At 45.3% G+C, this 25,011-nt stretch overlaps 2 protein-coding genes across 2 annotated transcripts in view; both read right to left on the reverse strand.

Moving 5' to 3' along the window:
• On the reverse strand, nucleotides 1-24,890 carry UTP25 (UTP25 small subunit processome component). The gene is made up of 12 exons (XM_069768563.1): nucleotides 24,764-24,890; nucleotides 23,868-23,907; nucleotides 16,656-16,917; nucleotides 16,242-16,427; nucleotides 15,604-15,692; nucleotides 7,791-8,198; nucleotides 6,340-6,556; nucleotides 5,387-5,589; nucleotides 3,006-3,188; nucleotides 2,776-2,888; nucleotides 1,676-1,921; nucleotides 1-355 (listed from the first exon to the last, which is right to left on the reverse strand). Exons 1-12 carry the CDS (start codon nucleotides 24,868-24,870, stop codon nucleotides 109-111), a joined length of 2,301 nt encoding a protein of 766 aa, XP_069624664.1. The 5' UTR covers nucleotides 24,871-24,890; the 3' UTR covers nucleotides 1-108.
• SERTAD4 (SERTA domain containing 4) overlaps nucleotides 1-25,011 on the reverse strand; it is a 371,017-nt gene that overhangs the window by 345,961 nt on the left and 45 nt on the right. The gene's annotated exons all lie outside the window — the stretch shown is intronic.

Below are 25,011 nucleotides of genomic sequence, written 5' to 3' on the forward strand. Positions count from 1 at the left end.
AAAGATTATTAATATTATTATTAACAGGATATAAAACAGTTCTGTACATGGGCTTTTAGATCAGTGAAGTTTCTCTGGTTTGGGGGCTGGGGATCACTAGAGGGGGGATCAGTCATTTTCCCCAGTGACAAAGAGGTGCACGTTCTTCTTGGACTGTAACATCTGGGCGGTCCGCTCGGCGCCCACCACTGTGGCCAGTCTCTGCGCATCGTACTTGGAGTACAGCACGGTGCACGTCCAGGTGGCTTCCTCGCCCTTGTTCCATGCGGTCATCATGTTACACACCTCGCTGTAGAAGTGAGGATAAGTCGGCAGCTCGTAGAAGATCAGGTTCCGGATGCCCTTCAGCATGTACCTGAGAACATAAGAAGGAGGATTACCGATCAGTAAAGTACTAATGGATTCTATAAAAATCATCCATCTTAAAAGAAACACAGCCCAAGCTACCGGGACCCCCACCGATCCTCAGAATGAGGGGGAGATAGCGCTAGTTAAAGGGGTTTAATCAACTTCTGCCTTCAGCAGTGAACGGCTCCTCCGCTTCCCGACTTCCAGATTTTTGGGGGTAAAGAGGGTGAGCCTCCAATGATTGACAGTTCACACCGGCAGCACGGCGGCGCCACTGCTGGGCAGAGTTGTGCACTCTCCATTGCTGCAAGAAGCAGCACTTTTGCCTCTCAAGCATCAGAGACGCGCACGGTCACTACACAAAATGACTTACAGCCCAAGAAGACCAGCCACCTCTGATAAACCTCAGCGGTGGCTGGTAACCTAGACGAAGAGCGACAAACAATAGAATTAAAAATTCCTCTCTGTTCTTGAGAACAAACATGATTTCTAACAAACATGCATGCACTATATTAAATAGATCTTGTCACCCTGGTGAGGCTGGTGTACTTACTTTGGAAACCAGGTTTTTCTGCCTCATTAAAATCAGAATTTTGACAAAATTCAGCTAAAGCTTGATGCATAATGCTAATTTCAGGGAAAACGTTTAAAAAAAAAAAAAAAAAAAGATTATGCAGCCATTTTGGAGCAAGTACACCAGCTTCATCAAGTCTATAAAGATCTACGATGTAGTGTATGCAGCTTATATTTCAGAATCTGGTGACAAAATCACATAAAGGGTCAGACGTGTTGCAGATTTTCATTTTCAAAAGTGGACAGGCGTCATCGATGATCATTGTGCGCCATGAGAGGTATAACCAGAAGATCTGGACCGAAGGAGTCAGCGGATGATCGGGCAGTGAGCTGTGATGAAAGGACAGGTGAGGGGGAAAGTATGATCATTTACTCTTTTAAACCACTTTGCGTGCCTATTAGGAATCCAGGAAAATGGCAGCTGGTCGCTACTTTGCAGATCAAACCACAAAAAAATAAAAAATTAAAAATATGAAAAACTTGTAACAAATTCCCTTTTGCTGTGAACCGATTGACTCCTCTGCACATTTGGATCCTTGCAAAAATGTGAAAATGAAGTCATAAATAGTCGCTCTCGTCTTTTTGGCCGCATATATACAAGGTATCAGTGTCATTTCTAGAGGGAGTCTCTGCTTCAGGGAGCAATGGGCGACCAATACGGCATGGTGCGACACCTGGGCTGCGGCAGTAACGAGGCGCACTAATGAGCCCCCCGGGGAGACCCCCTTCACAAACAAAGCTCCAATATCCTCACCTCTTATAGAAGTGGAACCTCTCGGTGACCAGAAGGAACTGTCTCTCCCCTTTCAGAAAGTGCTGCCGTGCCCTGGAGATCCCAGACTTGTCCGTATACTCGCAGATGTGGGTGAAATTCAGCTCTTCCTTTTTGAAGTAATTTCGGAGGCGCACGTAATCGAAGTAGGAGGGGATGTAGAGGAGGGTGTGCGACATGATGGCGTCTCGATACTGAGGCAGGATCTTGTCAGTGAAAAACTTAAATCTAAAAAAGAATCAAAACGCTTTAAAAGACGACTGAGAACCGGAGGCCGACATTAAGAGACGTCTGAGAAATAAGGTCCAAGAGGGGAGCACAGCGCATGGACGGGCCGCGGGAATCCTGACCCGAACTCCACAGCTTCACATATCCCCGCGGTTCGTCTGCGGTCGGACCGTATTTCCCGACCGTCTGCCACAGCCTTAATACAGCGGACCTCATCCTGGAGCACTATGGCGGCGCATTACACAAAACACGTCTTATTTCCATATATGAAGCCCCTTTATAGAATGATAACCTGTACTAAGCTCTGGTGCCAGTGCTGTTCAAGCGACATCGGCGCCTGGTCTCCCGGGGCTCTCCTGACATTATTGTGCTACATGAGCCCTGCAGCCGATCAGCAGCCACTTCACCGTCATCTCCTTCACACAAAAGTGACATTCAGAGGAAGTCAGATCAGCAGCAGCTCTCGCTTCTTCCAGGTGTCCGTTTGGTCCGAAGACTTTATAGGTGTTTTAGTACGAATATTACTGACTGCCATGGCGGCAATCCATGGTGTCCCTGGGGATGGCTGTTCCATCGAAATTGTACCGCTTATTGCTGCTGTCAGACTACAGCAGTGGTCGGAGCCGGTTTCGTTTGCTGCCGTCAGGTGCAGGTGACGGCTGTATAACACAGATGGCGCCTGCCCTGTATGACGTGGACTTCCCTCCTAAGCCCGCACGCGCCCTAGGATGCATCAGAGTGTGCTACTTGTGTCATCCGATTTGTGGAAACAACTAAAATCCCTAATAATTTTTGACTTTCTCCCTATAAAGGCAACTGCATAAAAGTGTCAAATTCCTCCATCAGTGCCTTACCGGGCATCAATGACGGAGAGCACGTCGTCTGCCTCCAGGCGCTGGAAGACGTGGGGAAGCTGCACCATGACGTGACTTATGGAGCCCGACGTAGCCATGTTTCTCACAGCCGCCTGGATAGGAAAGAGCGAAAAGCAGAAAGGTGTAAGGTTTCCCCCATCCTGAGAAATCAGCGAGTTCACAAATTAAATCATTTTTATCCTGGGGGGGGCTATGCTCACTGCACCTACCTGTCCGTTGTAATTACAGCAGTGCTTATTAAACACTGAGTTTATCTGGGGGTCCTGCAGGGCACTAAACAGCAGGGTCTGCCGATAGTACTTGGCCCAGTTACTGAGGTTCCACATGCGAACACGAGAGAAGTCCACGCCGTGGGAGTCCGAGGGCTGGAGGTTCAGATGAGACATCAGGTGCTGAAAGAAGAGGAGCAAAACAGGTCACATATCCGGCCATAGAGTAATACGGTCAAATATTAATGCTTTTTAGATCAAATGATCGCTGCTCCAGGTCACTTAGCGGGACAACGAAAAAAAAGTTATCACTCTTGGAATGTAAGAGCCAAAAAAGAAGGGGTTAAGTAATTACTAAAGGGGTTATCCAACTTTGGAATTTTTTTTTTTTTTTTTTTTAACTTAAATGCAAGTATTTTGGGCTAAGAATAATTTTTGCAAAATTGATCTCATTAAAAATGTTGCACCGTTTGAGTTTTACCGGCTATGTTTCGACTTTGATGTGATCCAAGATCATGAATGAGTTGAGTGGAGGTAAGAAAAAAAAAAAAAAAAAAAAACAGATAAAAGAGCTACAAACTCTCCCGTCATTCAATGTGAACGAGCTCACTGATGGATTCTCAGTTAAATCATTCTGCAGCCAGAAAACAGACCAGGCAACAATAAAAAGTACAGAAGAATAGTACGGTGCTTTTTTTTTTTTTTTTTTTTTTTATCAAATGAAAACCATTTGCTAAATTTAATTTTTAGCCAAAAAGTAAAATTCCCCAAATAACTACGGTATTATAATACTAGATGGTGGCCCGATTCTAACGCATCGGGTATTCTAGAATATGCATGTACACATAGTATATTGCCCAGTCACGTAGTATATTGCCCAGCCACGTAGTATATTGCACAGCCACGTAGTACATTGCCCAGCCACGTAGTACATTGCCCAGCCACGTAGTACATTGCCCAGCCACGTAGTACATTGCCCAGCCACGTAGTACATTGCCCAGCCACGAGGTATATTGCACAGCCACGTAGTACATTGCCCAGCCACGTAGTACATTGCCCAGCCACGTAGTACATTGCCCAGCCACGTAGTACATTGCCCAGCCACGAGGTATATTGCCCAGCCACGTAGTATATTGCCCAGCCACGTAGTATATTGCCCAGCCACGTAGTATATTGCCCAGGCACGTAGTACATTGCCCAGGCACGTAGTACATTGCCCAGGCACGTAGTATATTGCACAGCCACGTAGTACATTGCCCAGCCACGTAGTACATTGCCCAGCCACGTAGTACATTGCCCAGCCACGTAGTACATTGCCCAGCCACGAGGTATATTGCCCAGCCACGAGGTATATTGCCCAGCCACGTAGTATATTGCCCAGCCACGTAGTATATTGCCCAGCCACGTAGTATATTGCCCAGCCACGTAGTATATTGCCCAGTCACGTAGTATATTGCCCAGCCACGTAGTATATTGCCCAGCCAAGTAGTATATTGCCCAGTCACGTAGTATATTGCCCAGCGACGTAGTATATTGCCCAGCCACGTAGTATATTGCCCAGCCACGTAGTATATTGCCCAGCCAAGTAGTATATTGCCCAGTCACGTAGTATATTGCCCAGCCACGTAGTATATTGCCCAGCCACGTAGTATATTGCCCAGCCACGTAGTATATTGCCCAGCCACGTAGTATATTGCCCAGTCACGTAGTATATTGCCCAGCCACGTAGTATATTGCCCAGCCACGTAGTATATTGCCCAGCCACGTAGTATATTGCCCAGCCACGTAGTATATTGCACAGCGACAGAGTATACAGCACAGAGCAATGTAGTATACAGACTTAAAATAAAAAATAAACATATACTCACCCTCCGTTGAAGTTCTGGCCCTGTGTATGGTGCATGCGGCAGTTTCCGGTCCCAGGGTTGGTATGGGCGCAGGACCTGTGATGACATCGCGGTCACATGACCATGACATCATGGCAGGTCCTTGTCGCATACCATCCTTAGCACTGGAACCTGCTGCTTGCATGGATCGGTCACCGGAGCGTTGCGAGGAGCAGGAAAGGCGCCGGAATGGGAGTATATGATGATTTTTTATTTTTTTTAAATTATTTTTAACATTAGATCTTTTTACTATTGAGGCTGCATAGGCCTCGGTCGTGGCAATGGTTGTGGCAATGGTCGTGGGCGTTTTGCCACGACCAATCAGCGACTTGTATTCCATGACAGACAGAGGCCGCGACCAATGAATATCCGTGACAGACAGAAGGACAGACAGAAAGACGGAAGTGACCCTTAGACAATTATATAGTAGATTATAATCATCCATTAGGTGGATTCAACTAGAAATTAGGAAAATGTAAAATGTTGCGCCCTTACCAGCACGTGCTCCCAGTTTTGCATCAGGTAGATGTCAGTCTGATCCAGGACGAGAATCTCTATAGAAGAAAGAAAATCAAAATCCCTCTTTTTCTCGCCTTCGGTGCCGATGATGGTCCGCAGCCCCAGGGGAGAAGCGATGATGATGTCAGACGAGTAGAAAGGAGAATACAGCCTCATGCTCTTCTGCATGACGGACACTCCTGTGAAAAGGAAACTATGACATTTAGTCTTCTGCTGATATTGAGGCAGAGGACCCTGTGATGGCATCAGTCCTGGTCCAAAAAGACGCTCACACCCCATTTACCCCTTTTCGGGTGCAAGTATTAGGGCCACTGTTCACGGCATGGCAATTATCCTGGTGGGTGAGTGGGTACTGGGTAGGGTGGATTTTCTCTCTCTGCGATGAGGTCGGGAAAATATATATTTTTTGCAAATTGGATTTCATTAAAAGTGTTGCACAATTTTTTTTTTCCTTTTGTTTCCTGCATATTGGTGTCTGCAGACAGCGAGATCATTCCGCCTGAGTGTTTTTTTCCCCAAAAAATATCTTTTTCTAAGCTCACTGACAAGACACTCAGTTAACTCATTCTGCAGCCAGCACTGTGCAGAAAAACTGCGGCACATACATGATGCACCTCGACGTGCAGCATGCCGTTCATGTATATCTGCTGCTCACAGCAGAAGCCAGGTGTTACAGGCTGCCGAGCTCCTATGGCAAAAGCCAGGATTATCATCAAGAACATCAATCCCATCCATTTAACCCCATCGATGCCACTGTCAACACCAGAAGAGGGTCCATCACTCTTTAGCGGAACCCCTTGCCACCCAATCTAGGGGGGCGGATGAGCTGTGATGGCAGCTCGGGCCCCGATGAAGGCCACCTGTGCTCACCCCCTGGCCCTACAATGGGCAATAGCCCTTATACCAGTGGCCATCGCCCCCAATCTTACCTATCCTAAAGTGATCATCGATGTTCCCAGCGAATATGGCTTCATAGTCCTCGGGCCTTTTCAGATTGGGAGGTCTATCTCCGGGGTCAGAGCTAAACTCTTTCTTGAATCTCTTCTTGTTGCTCACTTCTATCTTTTCGCCGGACCCCTCCAGGAGGCTGATTAACAGCTGCACCACTCGCAGGGCAGATTCACGGAACGGCAGGACTATGAGGACCTGAAGAAGAGATTAAAGCCGTTGGGTCGGAATAATTAGATAAAGCCGCCAATGTATTATAGGAATCTATCGCACAGCGCTTCTAGTTCTCGGGTGAAACAGATCCCTCTGCCCTTGCCATAGCTAAACCTACGTGCAGGAATACTTGTTCTTAAAGGACATATCTAAGGCTAGCAGAATGGAGACATTCATTCCTTACATGTGCTATGGCGCCCCCTTCTGTTCTCTGGATTGCCTCTGAAGCCGTCCACCTAATGTGTCCGGTGTCGGCGGTCGCACGTGCTCAGACCCACTTGAACACAGGAGGTCGAGTTATCCCTGCTATTGTAAATAAGAAACAGAATAGCCCATCACCAATGTAAGACCCATTAGATGGACATTCTGCACGGAACTCAAAAGAACAGCAGGGGGCGCCATAACTACAATATTGAGACATAAAGGATGATTAAAAAAAAAGGAGTATAAAGGTACCGTCACACTAAGCGACGCTGCAGCGATACCGACAACGATGTCGATCGCTGCGTCGCTGTTTGGTCGCTGGAGAGCTGTCACACAGACAGCTCTCCAGCGACCAACGATCCCGAGGTCCCCGGTAACCAGGGTAAACATCGGGTTACTAAGCACAGGGCCGCGCTTAGTAACCCGATGTTTACCCTGGTTACCAGCGTAAAAGTAAAAAAAAACAAACACTTCATACTTACCTACCGCTGTCTGTCCCCGGCGCTCAGCTTCTCTGCACTCCTCTGCTCTCACTGTGAGCGTCGGTCAGCCGGAAAGCACAGCGGTGACGTCACCGCTCTGCTTTCCGGCCGCTGTGCTCACAGTGAGAGCAGAGGAGTGCAGAGAAGCTGATTGCCAGGGACAGACAGCGGAAGGTAAGTATGTAGTGTTTTTTTTTTTTTTACTTTTACGCTGGTAACCAGGGTAAACATCGGGTTACTAAGCGCAGCCCTGCGCTTAGTTACCCGATGTTTACCCTGGTTACCAGTGAAGACATCGCTGGATCGGTGTCACACATGCCGATCCAGCGATGTCCACGGGAGAGCCAGCGACGAAATAAAGTTCTGGACTTTCTTCAGCGACCAACGATCTCCCAGCAGGGGCCTGATCGTTGGTCGCTGTCACACAGAACGATTTCCTTAACGATATCGTTGCTACGTCACACAAAGCAACGATATCGTTAACGATATCGTTAAGTGTGACGGTACCTTAACTCAAGCAGAGAAAAGATTACCTTGGGTCGGGTGAGACCCTGGTCTCGGAAATCATCATCATCATCGAGTGCCATCTTCGGATCTTTCTTTCTAGCGTTGTTGTTGAGCACTTGAGAGTTGGCTTTAAGCACGTGATTGAGAGAGTGGAGACAGTAGACGTGTCTAACCTCTTCCCCCTGAGCGGTTGCCATTCTGGATGGATAATATAAGTCTTTGTAAGAGTTCATTATGGTAAAAAGTTCTCTCTGTAGGGGGCTGAAGAAGCTCCGCTCGTTCTGGCCGGTGAGAGCCGAGCGGTTTGCTATGGGCCATGTGGAGTCCAGCGGCTTGTGGAGATAAAGTTTTGTCAGGTCAGTTTCCTTCTCAGATTTTAATAGATGGACCTTTTTAAAGGACGACGAAAAGACCAATTGACCCAGTGTTGGCCACTGGAAGAAAAAAAACGAAAAAAAAAAACAACTTTTTAAAAACTTAAATATTTAGATTTAAAAATAAGAGAAAAAAAAAAGTTAAAATGAAAAAATTATATATATTTTTTTACTTCATTTTTTTGTGTTAGGGCCTTGATCCTGCGATTGTTTGATTACATATACTATACATTGCAATACCATAATGTTGTAGTTTATACATTGCAGTGTCCTCCAAAGTGGAATAGGACATGTGTATCGCTACTTTCAGCTGGGACAAGGAATAGCCGGGATGTATCTGTCTGACGCGTGGCTCAGATATCACGTACATGTAGGAGAAAAAAAAACAAACAAAAAATCCCACACAACTGAACAAGACCCCAATTTGGTGGTCGTCATCCTCTCGACTGTTAACATCAAACCTCAGTCAATGAGGCGTCCACAGGAGCGCGTGAATTAATAACCAACACAAACACATCTCCAATCAAGGGTTTAGCCGAGATCCATCTGATGTGTGATTCCTAGGTTAATACGATTAATCCCTACAGTTTTAAGCGTGCCCTAAAAACTCATTTGTTCAGACTGGCCTACCGCCTCAATGCATTAACCTAACCATCCCTGTGTGGCCTATATAAAAAAAAAAAAAATATCGTAGTTACTTACCGATAACGGTATTTCTCTGAACCCATGACGGCACTAACGAGAGAGAGGGATCCGCCCTCAGGGACAGGAAACCCACAGGTTAAAAAGGCGGGACCTCTCCTCCACCTCAGTTGGTTTACAGAGCCTTGCAGGGAATTTCTGCTGTAACTTAATTGGTTATTTTTACACAACAAAATATAACTGTATAACTTATATAAGCTCCTCTATATATATATATATATATTTTTTTTTTTTTTTTTTTTTTTTTTATGCACACCTCGTGACTTAATTTATAAGTAGTGTGGACACCCATACGTGAAGGGAGGGAATATACAGGTGCCGTCATGGGTTCAGAGAAATACCGTTATCGGTAAGTAACTACGATATTCTCTTACCCCATGACGGCACTAACGAGAGAATTTCAAAGAATGAAGGTTTAGGGTGGGACTACTGCCTCAAGAACTCTCCTACCAAAAGTTAAGTCTGAGGGAGAAGATAGATTAAGCTGATAGTGCTTGAAGAATGTAGAGGGGGAAGACCAAGTGGCTGCTCTACATATTTGATCTATTGATGCTCCACCACGTTCAGCCCAAGAGGTTGCCACCGACCTGGTTGAATGGGCCTTAATTGTGTCCGGAGCTTGTTCTCCGGAAGAGGTATATGACATCTTGATGGCATCTCTTACCCACCTCGCCAACGTGGCTTTCGATGCCTTGTGACCCTTATTTGGTCCCTGAAAGCAGACAAACAGAGCCCTCCCTTTCCTACACTCCCTTGTGGCTGATAGATAGTGTGTTAGACATCTCTTTACATCTAGAGTGTGTAGAGCCTCCTCTTTTTTGTTTTTTGGATTGGGGCAAAAAGATGGTAACGCTATCTCTTGAGATCTGTGGAATTTTGATGCCACTTTGGGAAGGTAAGAAGGGTCAGTTTTGAGGATTACTCTGTCATCTAATATTTGTGTTAGAGGTGGGTAGGCTGATAAGGCCTGCAGATCACTAATCCTGCGAGCTGAGGTTAGGGCCACCAATAAACAGGTTTTCCAAGATATTATTTTTAGTGAAGCCTGAGATAAAGGTTCGAACGGCGCTTTAGTTAGTGCTGAAAGGACTAAGTTCAGGTCCCAGGGAGGAGCGGTGAGATGTATAACTGGTCTGGACCTAGTAGATGCTCTAATAAATCTTTTTACCCAGTGATTCCCCGCCAAATCCTGGTTGTAAAGGGCACCCAATGCTGCAATCTGAACCTTCAGCGTGTTTGTTGCTAGGCCTTTCTCTAAACCTTTTTGAAGAAATTCTAAGATTTCCTGAATTGGCATCTGATTTGATAGGATAACTCCTGACGTGGAGAGGAACTTTTTCCAGACTTTGCCGTAGGCTCTGGTAGTTATAGGTTTTCTACTGGCCAACAGGGTAGAAATTAAATTTGAAGAAAACCCCCTTTTTGTTAACAGTTCCCTTTCAAAAGCCAGGCCGTCATGTGCAAACTTTTTATTTGAGGGTGATTCACTGGCCCTTGATGCAGAAGGTCTGGGATATCTGGGAGTACCCATGGATCCGCTATGGACATTAGGCGTAGCCATGGGAACCATACTCTTTTCGGCCAGAACGGAGCTATCAGTATCACTTTGGCTCTGTCTTCCCTGATTTTCTTCAAGACTAAGGGAATTAGAGCTATCGGAGGAAACACATAAGCTAGATGGAATTTCCATGGAATTAACAACGCGTCTATGGCCACTGGACTCCCCCGAGGATCTATCGAGCAGAAGGCCTCCGTTTTCCGATTTTGATTGTTTGCAAATAGATCTATATCCGGGGCCCCCCAAAGATCCACTATGCGTTTGAATATACTTGTATTTAACTCCCATTCCCCCTGTTTTAATTGGGTTCTGCTTAGAAAATCTGCAGTTTGATTTTCTGACCCTTTTATGTGAAGGGCTGTCAGGGAGGACAAGTTGGCTTCTGCTTGTGACATGATGAAATTTGTCACTTTCATTAGGGATTGAGACCTCGTCCCTCCCTGATGGTTTAAATATGCTACTACCACCCTGTTGTCCGTTAGTAGTCTCACGTGGTGGGAACGGAGGGAAGTTAAAAAATGATTGATGGCGTACTGAACTGCTAAAAGCTCCTTCATGTTTGAAGTAAGGTCTTTTTCTTCTACTGACCAAGGACCTTGGGCAATTTGCCTGTTTAGGTGGGCCCCCCACCCCCAAGGGCTTGCGTCTGTGGTCAGGATTATCGAGACCGGCCATACCCATGGAACCCCCCTCCTGAGATTGGACGGGTCTGTCCACCAAGCTAAGGAAGTTTTTGTCCGAGAGGATATTTTTAATTGCTTTTCTAAATTTCCTCCTGCGTGGGATACCGCCTCTAGTATTTCCCACTGGAGATCTCTCGAGTGGCTCTGAGCCCACTGTACCGCTGGGATACAGGATGTCATTGATCCCAGTATAGACATGGCTCTCCTTAGAGAGATCAGAGGAGAGATACTCAACTGATTCACTAGATGTATCATGTTGGATACTTTTTCTTCTGGCAGACGACACTCTTGCTTTGTTGAGTCTATTAATATCCCCAAGTACAACTGTACTTGAGATGGGATAAGCCTGGATTTTTCCAGGTTCAGAAACCATCCTAGATTCGATAGGGCTACCATCACTCTGTTTAGTTGCTGGCTGCAATGTAGAGAGGAACTGCCCATCACTAGGAGGTCGTCCAGATAAGGCACAATCAATATGTTTTGTTCCCTTATATGGGCCATTACTTCCGCCATTAATTTTGTGAATACTCTCGGGGCAATGGCTAGACCAAACGGAAGAGCCTTGTATTGGTAATGTTTCAGTTCCCCTTGTATCATTACTGCAACCCTGAGATATTTCCGGAAATCCGGATGGATTGGCACATGATAGTATGCGTCCTTTAAGTCTATAACAGTCATGAAACAAGACGGGATAAGGGATCTGACACATGATTTTATTGTCTCCATTTTGAATTTTTCTATTACCAGGTATCTGTTTAGTTGTTTCAAGTTTATAATTACTCTGAAAGTTCCGTCCGGTTTTGTTCGAAGAAAGAGCGGAGAATAAAACCCCCTCGTCTCTTCCTGTTGTGGAACTTCCTGTAAGACTTTCTTCTCCAGAAGAGTGAGAACTTCTCTCTGGATGCTTAGCTGCTCGATCTCTGACTTTCTTCGTGGTGTGACCACAAACTGATTGTGTGGTATTGTGTGAAAGCTTAATTTTAGGCCCGTCTTTATGATGTTTAGAGTCCAGGCACTTCCAGAAATTTTTTCCCAGGTTGGAAGAAAGTGGGTCAGTCTCCCTCCTACCTGGGGCACACCCTCATTGTGGCTGTTTTTTATTATCCGGCTTGTTGAACATGAAACCTCCTCTTTTGAATTTTCTGTCTTCCCACCCCTCCTTTTGATTTTTTGGGGGGCGTCTTTGTGTGAACCTCCTTCCTCGAAAGGGCCGCCTATAAGATTGATTTAGGAATCCCGGAAAGGCTTTCTTTTTATCAACCGCTTTTTCGAGGACATCGTCTAGGGTGGGACCGAACAAATATTCACCTTCACACGGAATGGAACACAACTTAGCTTTAGTTTGCAGGTCCCCCGGTCAGCACTTTAGCCATAATGCTCTCCTAGCCGCATTTGAGAAGGAAGCCGATCTTGCCGTCAGTCTAACTGAGTCTATTGAGGCATCTGCTAAATATGCAGCGGCCCCTCTCATCGCTGACACGGAGTCTAGTATAGACTCTCTCGGGGTTTTATTTTTTAATTGAGTCTCTAAATGATCCAGCCAGACCATTAGTGCTCTAGCTGTACACGTAGCAGCTATACCGGGTTTTAGCCCCCCGCTGGCGGCCTCCCAGGACCCTTTTAGGAAGACATCGGCCTTTTTATCCATAGGCTCCTTGAGGGTCCCCATATCTTCAAAAGGCAGAGCGAACTTTTTAGAGGCTTTCGCGATGGCGACGTCTAATTTTGGCGCTTTTCCCCATGAGGCGCAGGCTGGGTCATCAAATGGGTACTTCCTTTTGGGTGTTAACAGTACTTTTTTGTCTGGTCTTTTCCACTCCTTTTTTATAAGGGCTTGAATTTTTTCATTTAATGGGAACACTCTGTACTTCTTTTGTTCCAGGCCACTAAACATAAGATCTTGTACAGATTTTTTGGAACGAGTATCTGCCAGACCCATTGTCGCCCTAACCATTTTCACCAACGCATCCGTTTCATCTATTGGGAAACAGTTGCGACCGCTTTCTGAAGATGCGGAGGAGGATGATGAAGCTGTAGAGCTATCAGAATCCCCACTCGTACTATCTCCCTCGCTGGAGCTGTAATCTGGAGATTTTTCTTTATGTTTTCTTTTACGGTTTTTTACGCTTTTTAATGCGTCTGCTACTTGGGTTTTAATTAAATCTTTTAATTCAGATGTGAAACTTGGTGCCTCCTCATCAATGGTGTTCTTAATACATGACGCACAGAGTTTTTTAACCCACGAATCTGGCAAATCTGCTGAACAAAGTGGGCACACTTTATGTTTACTTTTCCCTTGGCATTTCTTTCCCTAGGAAACAATAAACCCCTATTAGAAAATACACTTTCACGGAGGTCACTTACCCTCCTAATGTGAGGAAGATACCGGTTGTGGCTTTGAGGATGCCTCCTCCACTTGAACCACCGTCTCCCTCCTGGATCCACCAGAGCCTCTGCTGCGCTGGGATCCTGAGCTGCTGCGCTGCGTAGGTTTCCGTGACGAATGGCGCTCCTTCGGATTCTTTGTCACAGGGGCCTGTGAAATTTCCTCCACCGACTGCTCTATTCCACTCATGGTGGTAATTACTGAGCAGCGGTATGCCCCTTCTTTTTTCCTTTTTATGCTGACAGAGCGGCGCCAGGTAACTTCCGGTTTACCCAGAGGTACCTTGCGCCGACCCCGGAAGTGACCCCAGCGCCTGCGCAGTAAGTTGCCGGACCTCGCGCGCGCGCGCTCACTACTTGCCGGCTCACAGGAGGGACGGAGCTTCTGCAGCCGCCGCTGCAATCTGCGTCTTGCCGCTTGTCGGTGACCGGCGTCACCACCCCCTGTGCGCCTCATGGACCGGCGGAGGAAACCTCCAGGTAGCCGCCGCTACCTATTACCGACCACTCCATTGCAAAGAGAAGAGGCAGGCTCGGTAACCTCTTCACTGCCTCCCCTCCGCGCATATCCACGAGGCCCGCCGACCCCGGAACGCGCCTTCAGGGAGGAATCCACCTGAACCGTGGCAGGGCCCCCCGCTGCCTGAACTCGGCCTGATGGTCCCTGGACTCCTGGATGGTGAGTTGTGGGATCCCCGTCGGGGACAGGAAACCGAACTGAGGTGGAGGAGAGGTCCCGCCTTTTTAACCTGTGGGTTTCCTGTCCCTGAGGGCGGATCCCTCTCTCTCGTTAGTGCCGTCATGGGGTAAGAGAAAACCAGGTTCCTCGCATCATGTTCTCATTCACTTTATGCAGTATTAGCCCTCTGTGTCTGTACTGCTACATACTTAGGCTGATAACTGGTTCATGCAGCTTTACATGAACACCTGAGCCTTACACTATGGTCGGTCCGAATAACTAAAGCGATTGTTACCATCCACCTCTCATGTCTCCCCTTTTCCCCATAGTTTGTAAGCTTGCGAGCAGGGCCCTCACTCCTCCTGGTATCTGTTTTGAACTGTATTTCTGTTATGCTGTAATGTCTATTGTCTGTACAAGTCCCCTCTATAATTTGTAAAGCGCTGCGGAATATTTTGGCGCTATATAAATAAAAATTATTATTATTATTCTATGATCACAATGGGTTCAGGTTGCACATTCAAGACTAGAATTTGCAACAATGGTCAAAAGGATTCTAGTGTGCCGACCAACAACAGGCATGTTCACACTATTACACAGATCTCTTAGGCCTAATGAGGCTGCTGTGCTTACAGGGAACGGGTCATCTGAAAATAACCTAATGTTTAAATCAAGCTGGTATTTTTTAAATTTTCCATATTAACCCAAAACACACACACACAATAATCTTGCAATTTTCACACAGGCCACACACTTCACCTTCTCTACAAACTTTGCAATGTTTTCATTATGATCATCATATATAACCAAGCACAATACATAATCACAGACCAGACTGCAATGACTGGTAACACCTCTATATACAGTAGATGACACAGGATCCACCATTCACAATAGGTGATGTCACAGCTCACCTCCTCCTCCTGTACAATGACTGATAACACCTCTATATACAGTAGATAACACAGGATCCACCATTCACAATAGGTGATGTCACAGCTCACCTCCTCTCTTCACAGTGACTTTTGCTGAGATTAGAGTATTTCTAGAGAACTCTCCTACACTAAGTCAATAATGTCAGATGTATATTGCTGTCTCTCCATGTGGCTGATGTGCAGGCCAGGAAGTAAAAGCGTAATATTAAAATCAGTCGCCAGTATAAAGAGATACAGTACATGGAAAAAAATGAACTCGCCACTACAAAAATGACCTATTATCAGAAATTAAAATTGTTTTAACTTCAGATGACATATTCCCTTTAATATCAGCGCAGAAAAGTCTGAGAGGATCCAAAAGCCATTTTGACATGGATTTTAAAAGTAAGTAAACCCGCCTCAACAGGCCTAAGAAATCTAATAGTATATGTGGTTTGTATTGTGCAGTCTGGTGACAGGTCCTTTGTAGACGGGCTAGATGAATCCTGGCTGTGTGAAATCCGACAGTAATGTTGTGCTTTACCTTCATGGATGACGTTGCTTTAGGGTTGCTTGTGATTTGGGCAATGTTGACTTCTTCCAGTTCTTGGTCAATATGCTTTTTATATGGATCTTAAAAAAAAAATAATAATAACAGAGCAAAAGTCAGGATTATGTATAGTTATTCTTCAGTAATAGAAGCGTGGCCACCTCTTCAGTCGGCCAGTACGAGGGTCGGGAGGAGATGGGAACCGCATGTATCAGACATTTATGGCATATTCTGGAGGAGGAGTATAATCTTTTAACCCAAAAGTCTAACACTAAAGGTGGGATTTCTCCATATTCAGTGCAGTGACACACTCTCTCTGGCATCATATGGCTGATAACAGCGAACATTGCATTTATAGGAGATTACAAAATACATATAATATTAATTTGTCATGAAGTGAAATGGAATCAGGTCAGTGCACTCAGTTTCATCCAAACGCACCGACGCGCCCCAGTGCACTTCCAGACGGATTTGCATAAGGCTTTTACACCAAATGTGTCACAGCTGGTACATCACAGCCCTACAAAAAGGTATAATAGCTTTTTATTGGAGAACCTACACATCCATACCGCTGCTTCATACTACTACCGTTTCTTTTTAATTATAGAAATTGGATGGATGACTAGAAATACCTTCAGAATCTACACTGGTCGGTTCTGTAGTCTCAGACTTTTGGCCTTTATCGCCTTCTTCCAAGAAATTAGTCTCTAAACTAAATTTAGACTCGAGTTTACTGTCTGTGAATTCCTCCTGGTCTTGCTGGGCCGGATCTCCGGGCTCAGCTGGATCTTTATCTTCAGCCTCACTGGTTTCATGCTCTGAAACAATAGAAAAAGAAATGTTACTCAGAAGGTAAAAACAAAACAAAAAAAAAAATGCTCACAATATAAATCCTTTTGACTGGAACTGTAAGATTGAGGATTTCTTCTACTTCAGAAAAAAAAAATCCAAAAAGGTGATTTAAAGGTGAAAAAAAAAAAAATCTAGCTGTGAGCTATTAAAGAGTTATGAAATCGCAGGTCATTATTTATCATCTAATTTTCTACCTTCTTGAGCATCATCCTCCTCCTCTTCCAACTCTTGTTCTTCTTCACTGTCCTCACTGTCTGCATTAGTGGTCAATTGTTCATTCTCTTGAGCTCCTTCATCATCCTCAACCTCCTCCTCCATATCATCATCATCATCATCGTCTTCCTCATCATCAGAAACGTGCTTTAATGTAGCCAGCAGCTGCTGATACACATTGACATTCTCTGTTTCGCTCTCGGCCTCACTTTCTGAATGCGATTCCTCGTCAGAACTATCGGGCTGGAAAATAAATACATTTGTCAAGTTATCAAACGGCTTCATGTCTGTTGGAGGAAAAATCCTTCCTAAAATGTGTATCAGATGCAGTGTAGACAGTCCGGACTGAGATCGTGCTTCAAGGACGCCTGAATTTACCTTAACTTGCAAATTTGAGTATCTTAATCCCCTCTGGCTCATTACTATAAATTTACATAATTCTTTTTTTCCATGTCCGCTCCATTTCCAGTGCAATAAGCCAATGAAATACCTCCCTCTGTTGCTTTAAAGGCTCATTCACATCACAGTATTTCACATACGAGTGCTATCCATTTTTTTCACGGATAGCACTCAAACATATGATAGTCTATGGGTTTGTTCACATCAGATTTTTTTCCTAAGACCAAGTGGTCTGTGCAAAATCATAGAGACATGTTCAATATTGATCCAAGTGTTGACAATGCAAGTCTATTGGTCAAGGGGGAAAAAAAAAAAAAAAAAAAAAAAAAAAAAAAAAATCGGTCAGTATTCGGATGCCATCCATGTATGGTCCGTTATTCACTGACCAGAGCAACATATGTTGCTAGTACATATACCTGACCTCTAAAATAAGGGTCTAGGCACCCCTGTTCTCAGACCGTAGGAGACCTGGCTTGTAGTCCCACTTCCCAATCACACATTTATTCTATAATTTAACCCCTTCCCGACCTTTGACGCATACGCTGCGTCATGAAAGTCGGTGCCATTCCGACCCATGACGCAGCATATGCGTCATGGAAAGATCGCGTCCCTGCAGGCCGGGTGAAAGGGTTAACTCCCATTTCACCCGATCTGCAGGGACAGGGGGAGTGGTAGTTTAGCCCAGGGGGGGTGGCTTCACCCCCTCGTGGCTACGATCGCTCTGATTGGCTGTTGAAAGTGAAACTGCCAATCAGAGCGATTTGTAATATTTCACCTAAAAAACTGGTGAAATATTACAATCCAGCCATGGCCGATGCTGCAATATCATCGGCCATGGCTGGAAACACTTATGTGCACCCACCCCACTCCTCCGATCGCCCCCCCACCCCCCCGATCTGTGGTCCGCTCCCCTCCGTCCTGTGCTCCGCTCCCCCGTCCTCCTGTCCGCTTCCCCGTGCACCAATCACACCCCCTGTGCTGCAATCAAACCCCCCCGCACTCCGATCCCCCCCCCGCACACAGCGACCCCCCCCCCGTGCTCCGATCCACCCCCCCCGCACAGCGATCCCTCACCCCGTGCTCCAATCCTTCCCCGTGCTCCAATCCTCCCTCCCGTGTTCCGATCCACCCCCCCCCCATGATCCGATCCACCCCCCCGTGCTCCGACGCCCCCCCCGTGCCCTGATCTCCCCCCCTTATACTTACCTGGCCGCCCGAGGTCCGTCCGTCTTCTTTCCTGGGCGCCGCCATCTTCCAAAATGGCGGGCGCATGTGCAGTGCGCCCGCCGAATCTGCCGGCCGGCAGATTCGTTCCAGAGTGAATTTTGATCACTGAGATATATCCTATCTCAGTGATCAAAATAAAAAAAATAGTAAATGACCCCCCCCTTTGTCACCCCCATAGATAGGGACAATAAAAAAAATAAAGAATTTTTTTTTTTTTCACTAAGGTTGGGGTAAGAACTAGGGTTAGGGTTAGGGGTAGGGTTAGGGTTAGGGGTAGGGTTAGGGGTAGGGTTAGGGGTAGGGGTAGGGTTAGGGCTAGGGTTAGGGTTAGGGTTAGGGTAGGGTTAGGGTTAGGGTTTCGGTATGTGCACACGTATTCTGGTCCTATGCGGATTTTTCCGCAGCGGATTTGAAAAATCCACAGTGCTAAACCGCTGCCGATTTATCGTGGATTTACCGCGGTTTTTCTGCGCATTTCACTGCGGTTTTACAACTGCGATTTTCTATTGGAGCAGTTCTAAAACCGCTGCGGAATCCGCAGAAAGAAGTGACATGCTGCGGAATGTAAACCGCTGCGTTTCCGTGCAGTTTTTCCGCAGCATGTGTACAGCGATTTTTGGTTCCCATAGGTTCACATTGAACTGTACACTCATGGGAAACTGCTGCGGATCCGCAGCGTTTTCCGCAGCGTGTGCACATACCTTTAGAATTAGGCCATGTGCACACGGTGCGGATTGGCCGCTGCGGATTCGCAGCAGTGTTCCATCAGGTTTACAGTACCATGTAAACATATGGAAAACCAAATCCGCTGTGCCCATGGTGCAGAAAATACCGCGCGGGAACGCTGCGTTGTATTTTCCGCAGCATGCCAATTCTTTGTGCGGATTCCGCAGCGTTTTACACCTGTTCCTCAATAGGAATCCACAGGTGAAATCCGCACAAAAAACACTGGAAATCCACGGTAAATCCACAGGTAAAACGCAGTGCCTTTTACCCGCGGATTTTTCAAAAATGATGCTGAAAAATCTCATACGAATCCGCAACGTTGGCACATAGCCTTAGAGTTGGGTTGGAATTAGGGTTGTGGTTAGGGTTAGGGGTGTGTTGGGGTTAGGGTTGTGGTTAGGGGTGTGTTGGGGTTAGGGGTGTGATTAGGGTTACGGCTACAGTTGGGATAAGGGTTAGGGGTGTGTTGGAGGTAGAATTGAGGGGTTTCCACTGTTTAGGCACTTCAGGGGGTCTCCAAACGCAACATGGCGCCACCATTGATTCCAGCCAATCTTGTATTCAAAAATTCAAATGGTGCTCCCTCACTTCCGAACCCCGACGTGTGCCCAAACAGTGGTTTACCCCCACATATGGGGTACCAGCATACTCAGGACAAACTGCGCAACAATTACTGGGGTCCAACTTCTCCTGTTACCCTTGAGAAAATAAAAAATTGCTTGCTAAAACATCATTTTTGAGGAAAGAAAAATGATTTTTTATTTTCACGGCTCTGCGTTGTAAACGTCTGTGAAGCACTTGGGGGTTCAAAGTGCTCACCACATATCTAGATAAGTTCCTTGGGGGGTCTAGTTTCCAAAATGGGGTCACTTGTGGGGGGTTTCTACTGTTTAGGCACACCAGGGGCTCTGCAAACGCAACATGACGCCCGCAGACCATTCCATCAAAGTCTGCATTTCAAAAGTCACTACTTCCCTTCTGAGCCCCCACGTGTGCCCAAACAGTGGTTTACCCCCACACATGGGGCATCAGCGTACTCAGGAGAAACTGGACAACAACTTTTGTGGTCCAATTTCTCCTGTAACCCTTAGGAAAATAAAAAATTCTGGGCTAAAAAATTATTTTTGAGGAAAGAAAACGTATTTATTATTTTCACGGCTCTGCGTTATAAACTTCTGTAAAGCACTTGGGGGTTGAAAGTGCTCACCACACATCTAGATAAGTTCCTTTGGGGGTCTAGTTTCCAAAATGGGGTCACTTGTGGGGGGTTTCTACTGTTTAGGCACACCAGGGGCTCTGCAAACGCAATGTGACGCCCGCAGACCATTCCATCAAAGTCTGCATTTCAAAAGTCACTACTTCCCTTCTGAGCCCCCACGTGTGCCCAAACAGTGGTTTACCCCCACACATGGGGTATCAGCGTACTCAGGAGAAACTGGACAACAACTTTTGTGGTCCAATTTCTCCTGTAACCCTTGGGAAAATAAAAAATTCTGGGCTAAAAAATTATTTTTGAGGAAAGAAAACGTATTTATTATTTTCACTGCTCTGTGTTATGAACTTCTGTGAAGCACTTGGGGGTTCAAAGTGCTCACCTCACATCTAGATAAGTTCCTTTCGGGGTCTAGTTTCCAAAATGGGGTCACTTGTGGGGGGTTTCTACTGTTTAGCCACATCAGGGGCTCTGCAAACGCAACGTGACGCCCGCAGAGCATTCCATCAAAGTCTGCATTTCAAAACGTCACTACTTCACTTCCGAGCCCCAGCATGTGCCTAAACAGTGGTTTACCCCCACATATGGGGTATCAGCGTACTCAGGAGAAACTGGACAACAACTTTTGGGGTCAAATTTCTCCTGTTACCCTTGGGAAAATAAAAAATTGCGGGCTAAAATTCATTTTTGAGAAAATAATTTTTTTTTTTTATTTTCATGGCTCTGCGTTATAAACTTCTGTGAAGCACTTGAGGGTTCAAAGTGCTCACTACACATCTAGATTAGTTCCTTTGGGGGTCTAGTTTCCAAAATGGGGTAATTTGTGGGGGATCTCCAATGTTTAGGCACACAGGGGCTCTCCAAACGCGACATGGTGTCCGCTAATGATTGGAGCTAATTTTCCATTTAAAAAGCCAAATGGCGTGCCTTCCCTTCTGAGCCCTGCCGTGCGCCCAAACAGTGGTTTACCCCCACATATGGGGTATCTGCATACTCAGGACAAACTGGACAACAACATTTGTGGTCCAATTTCTCCTATTACCATTGGCAAAATAGGAAATTCCAGGCTAAAAAATCATTTTTGAGAAAAGAAAAATTATTTTTTATTTTCATGGCTCTGCATTATAAACTTCTGTGAAGCACCTGGGGGTTTAAAGTGCTCAGTATGCATCTAGATAAGTTCCTTGGGGGGTCTAGTTTCCAAAATGGGGTCACTTGTGGGGGAGCTCCATTGCATAGGCACACAGGGGCTCTCCAAATGCGACATGGTGTCCGCTAACAATTGGAGCTAATTTTCCATTCAAAAAGTTAAAAGGCGCGCCTTCCCTTCCGAGCCCTGCCGTGTGCCCAAACAGTGGTTTACCCCCACATATGAGGTATCGGCGTACTCGGGAGAAATTGCTCAACAAATTTTAGGATCCATTTTATCCTATTGCCCATGTGAAAATGAAAAAATTGAGGCGAAAATAAATTTTTTGTGAAAAAAAAGTACTTTTTCATTTTTACGGATCAATTTGTGAAGCACCTGAGGGTTTAAAGTGCTCACTAGGCATCTAGATAAGTTCCTTGGGGGGTCCAGTTTCCAAAATGGGGTCACTTGTGGGGGAGCTCCAATGTTTAAGCACACAGGGTCTCTCCAAACGCGACATGGTGTCCGCTATCGATGGAGATAATTTTTCATTCAAAAAGTCAAATGGCGCTCCTTCCCTTCCGAGCCTTACCATGTGCCCAAACAGTGGTTTACCCCCACATGTGAAGTATCGGTGTACTCAGGAGAAATTGCCAAACAAATTTTAGGATCCATTTTATCCTGTTGTCCATGTGAAAATGAAAAAATTGAGGCTAAAAGAATTTTTTTGTGAAAAAAAAGTACTTTTTCATTTTTACGGATCAATTTGTGAAGCACCTGGGGGTTTAAAGGGCTCACTATGCATCTAGATAAGTTCCTTGGGGCGTCTAGTTTCCAAAATGGGGTCACTTGTGGGGGAGCTCCAATTTTTAGGCACACGGGGGCTCTCCAAATGTGACATGGTGTCCGCTAAAGAGTGCAGCCAATTTTTCATTCAAAAAGTCAAATGGCGCTCCTTCCCTTCCAAGCCCTGCCGTGCGCCCGAACAGTGGTTTACCCCCACATATGAGGTATCGGCGTACTCAGGACAAATTGGACAACAACGTACGTGGTTCAGTTTCTCCTTTTACCATTGGGAAAATAAAAAAATTGTTGCTGAAAAATCATTTTTGTGACTAAAAAGTTAAATGTTCATTTTTTCCTTCCATGTTGCTTCTGCTGCTGTGAAGCACCTGAAGGGTTAATAAACTTCTTGAATGTGGTTTTGTGCACCTTGAGGGGTGCAGTTTTTAGAATGGTGTCACTTTTGGGTATTTTCAGCCATATAGACCCCTCAAACTGACTTCAAATGTGAGGTGGTCCCTAAAAAAAATGGTTTTGTAAATTTCGTTGTAAAAATGAGAAATCGCTGGTCAAATTTTAACCCTTATAACTTCCTAGCAAAAAAAAATTTTGTTTCCAAAATTGTGCTGATGTAAAGTAGACGTGTGGGAAATGTTATTTATTAACTATTTTGTGTCACATAACTCTCTGGTTTAACAGAATAAAAATTCAAAATGTGAAAATTGCGAAATTTTCAAAATTTTCGCCAAATTTCCGTTTTTATCACAAATAAACACAGAATTTATTGACCTAAATTTACCACTAACATGAAGCCCAATATGTCACGAAAAAACAATCTCAGAACCGCTAGGATCCATTGAAGCGTTCCTGAGTTATTACCTCATGAAGGGACACTGGTCAGAATTGCAAAAAACGGCAAGGTCTTTAAGGTCAAAATAGGCTGGGTCATGAAGGGGTTAAAGAAGCTTTTTCTTTTCAGAAATGTATGGCATACTGCAGTGATGCATCAGAACTTTATGACCAGTGGGGGTCTGACGTTTCAGAATCATGGGGATGCAGTATACTCATGTGTTTTTTTCCCTTCCCCTTGACCCTGCCACCCAGCTGTACCGAGAACTATATGGCAGCACTATTCAAATAAATGGGATCACTTATCATTTCCTGCATATTAGTCCACCCAGCTGAGCAAGAAAAAAAAAATAAAAGAAGTCATAGCATTACACCAGCACTGTGCCTCCTTCTTTTTGGGATTAGTGGGGTCACAGCCCATATGATGATGGCATACTATAGCAAAATGGCATCATGTTAAAAGATACGGAAACCACTTTAATTAATCATTAGTGTATATACCGACAATCCCCCATGAAACACTGCCACAGCAACCAGCCCGCCCTTTCTTACATTAATATCTGCATTCTGATGAAGCAAACAGGTTTATCTGAGAAGACAGTAACAGAGAACGTAACTGCTGCAGCCAATGTATTTGTTCTGCGCTGAAATAAAAGTATAAAAACTTTGCAAGAAGTTTGGCTGAAAAACATTCCACCGTTTTGTATCTACAGCTCTCACGCGGACCTATGCCCTTCCATGGTGACATAGCGTAGTCTGACCCATGAGCCTTACTCCCCTCCATCAGTCACTGTTAGTCAGTAGGTGTTGTTTCTGGGGAGCTCAGAATCTGAAATGTCGGCATAAATACATGGGCTGTTCACTCACCAGCTCCACCACCTGTGTCCTCTCTTCTACACCGGAAACTCTGGAAGAGGAAAACAAGATAAATTACTGATGTTATCCAACTGCTATAAAATATAATTAAGATAGGTGACTTAGCTTAGGATTCTAACCTTTCCACAAGAAGTAAAAAAAAAAAACCTTTGGTGCCATCTGCCATACCTCTACGGTGAATGTGCGCACTAACTGTAGAATGTAAGCCCGCAAGGGCAGGGTCCTCTTCCCTCTGTACCAGTCTGTCATTGTTAGTTTTGTTTAGTGTAAGTGATATTTGTATTTTTATGTAACCCCTTCTCATGTACAGCACCATGGAATCAATGGTGCTATATAAATAATAATAATAATAACTGTAAGAAGGGGGGGAGTATGTGAGTTTGTCCAATGCTCATCGCTCACCCAGTAACTAGACGGCAGGCGCCGATAGGTCAGTTTAGAGACCTACTACGGGCCCTCCGTTCTGCCATGTACCAGGAGGCTCAGCCTGTGTAATTATACTATACACTGCAATACTGAAGCATTGATGCTGCACTGCGGTGGCAACGCAGCAACAGCAGATCCCATATGTCTAACAAAACCTATAATAAATGTAAAAGAAAAACAAAACATAGACAAATCGGAAAGCATCAGAAAATTATGTAGATAGTGGAATAGAAAAATTTAAAAAAAAAAACATTTATTATCCATAAAAATAGAAAATTTTTATCCCATAAGTTGGTGGAATCAGTGATTTTTTTATCATGTCACCGAGCATGAAAAAAAAGATGATTGTATCATCCCTCGGTTATTCCTCCTGGGAGTCTAAGGGGTTAATAGCCTTCCCGGGAGCCCTCACTCCCCACTGGTACAGACCCCAGAATATTCAGCTCCCAGTCCTCACTTACTGGTCATAAAAAGGGTGCTGCTCCCCGAACTCCTTCAGGTGCTTCTTCTGCTTCTTGGTCAGGGAGCTGACACTCTCATCTACGCGCTGTTTCCTTCTCTTCCCCATGGTTGTAGCTCCACGTGGGTCAAAGCGCATGCGCTGTAGGTTTCCGTCGCTTGCTTGATGACGTCAACGAGTTCCCAGAACGCACGTAAAGTCACGTGACAAGCGCCCGCCGGAAAAGAACGTCTTCAGGGCGTGTTCCCG

Source organism: Ranitomeya imitator, chromosome 5 (assembly GCF_032444005.1).
Source record: "Ranitomeya imitator isolate aRanImi1 chromosome 5, aRanImi1.pri, whole genome shotgun sequence".
In the NCBI taxonomy this organism is placed as follows: domain Eukaryota; kingdom Metazoa; phylum Chordata; class Amphibia; order Anura; family Dendrobatidae; genus Ranitomeya; species Ranitomeya imitator.

What these genes read in the sequence shown, in the direction of transcription:
- UTP25 (XM_069768563.1), bottom strand. Translation starts at nt 24,870, where the DNA reads ATGGGGAAGAGAAGGAAACAGCGCGTAGATGAGAGTGTCAGCTCCCTG. An exon ending in GACCAGTGTAGATTCTGAAG is followed by an intron (nt 15,693 to 16,241) that starts GTATTTCTAGTC and finishes TTTTTTTTTAAG; the next exon opens with ATCCATATAAAAAGCATATT. An exon ending in AAGCAACGTCATCCATGAAG is followed by an intron (nt 8,199 to 15,603) that starts GTAAAGCACAAC and finishes TTTTTCTTCCAG; the next exon opens with TGGCCAACACTGGGTCAATT.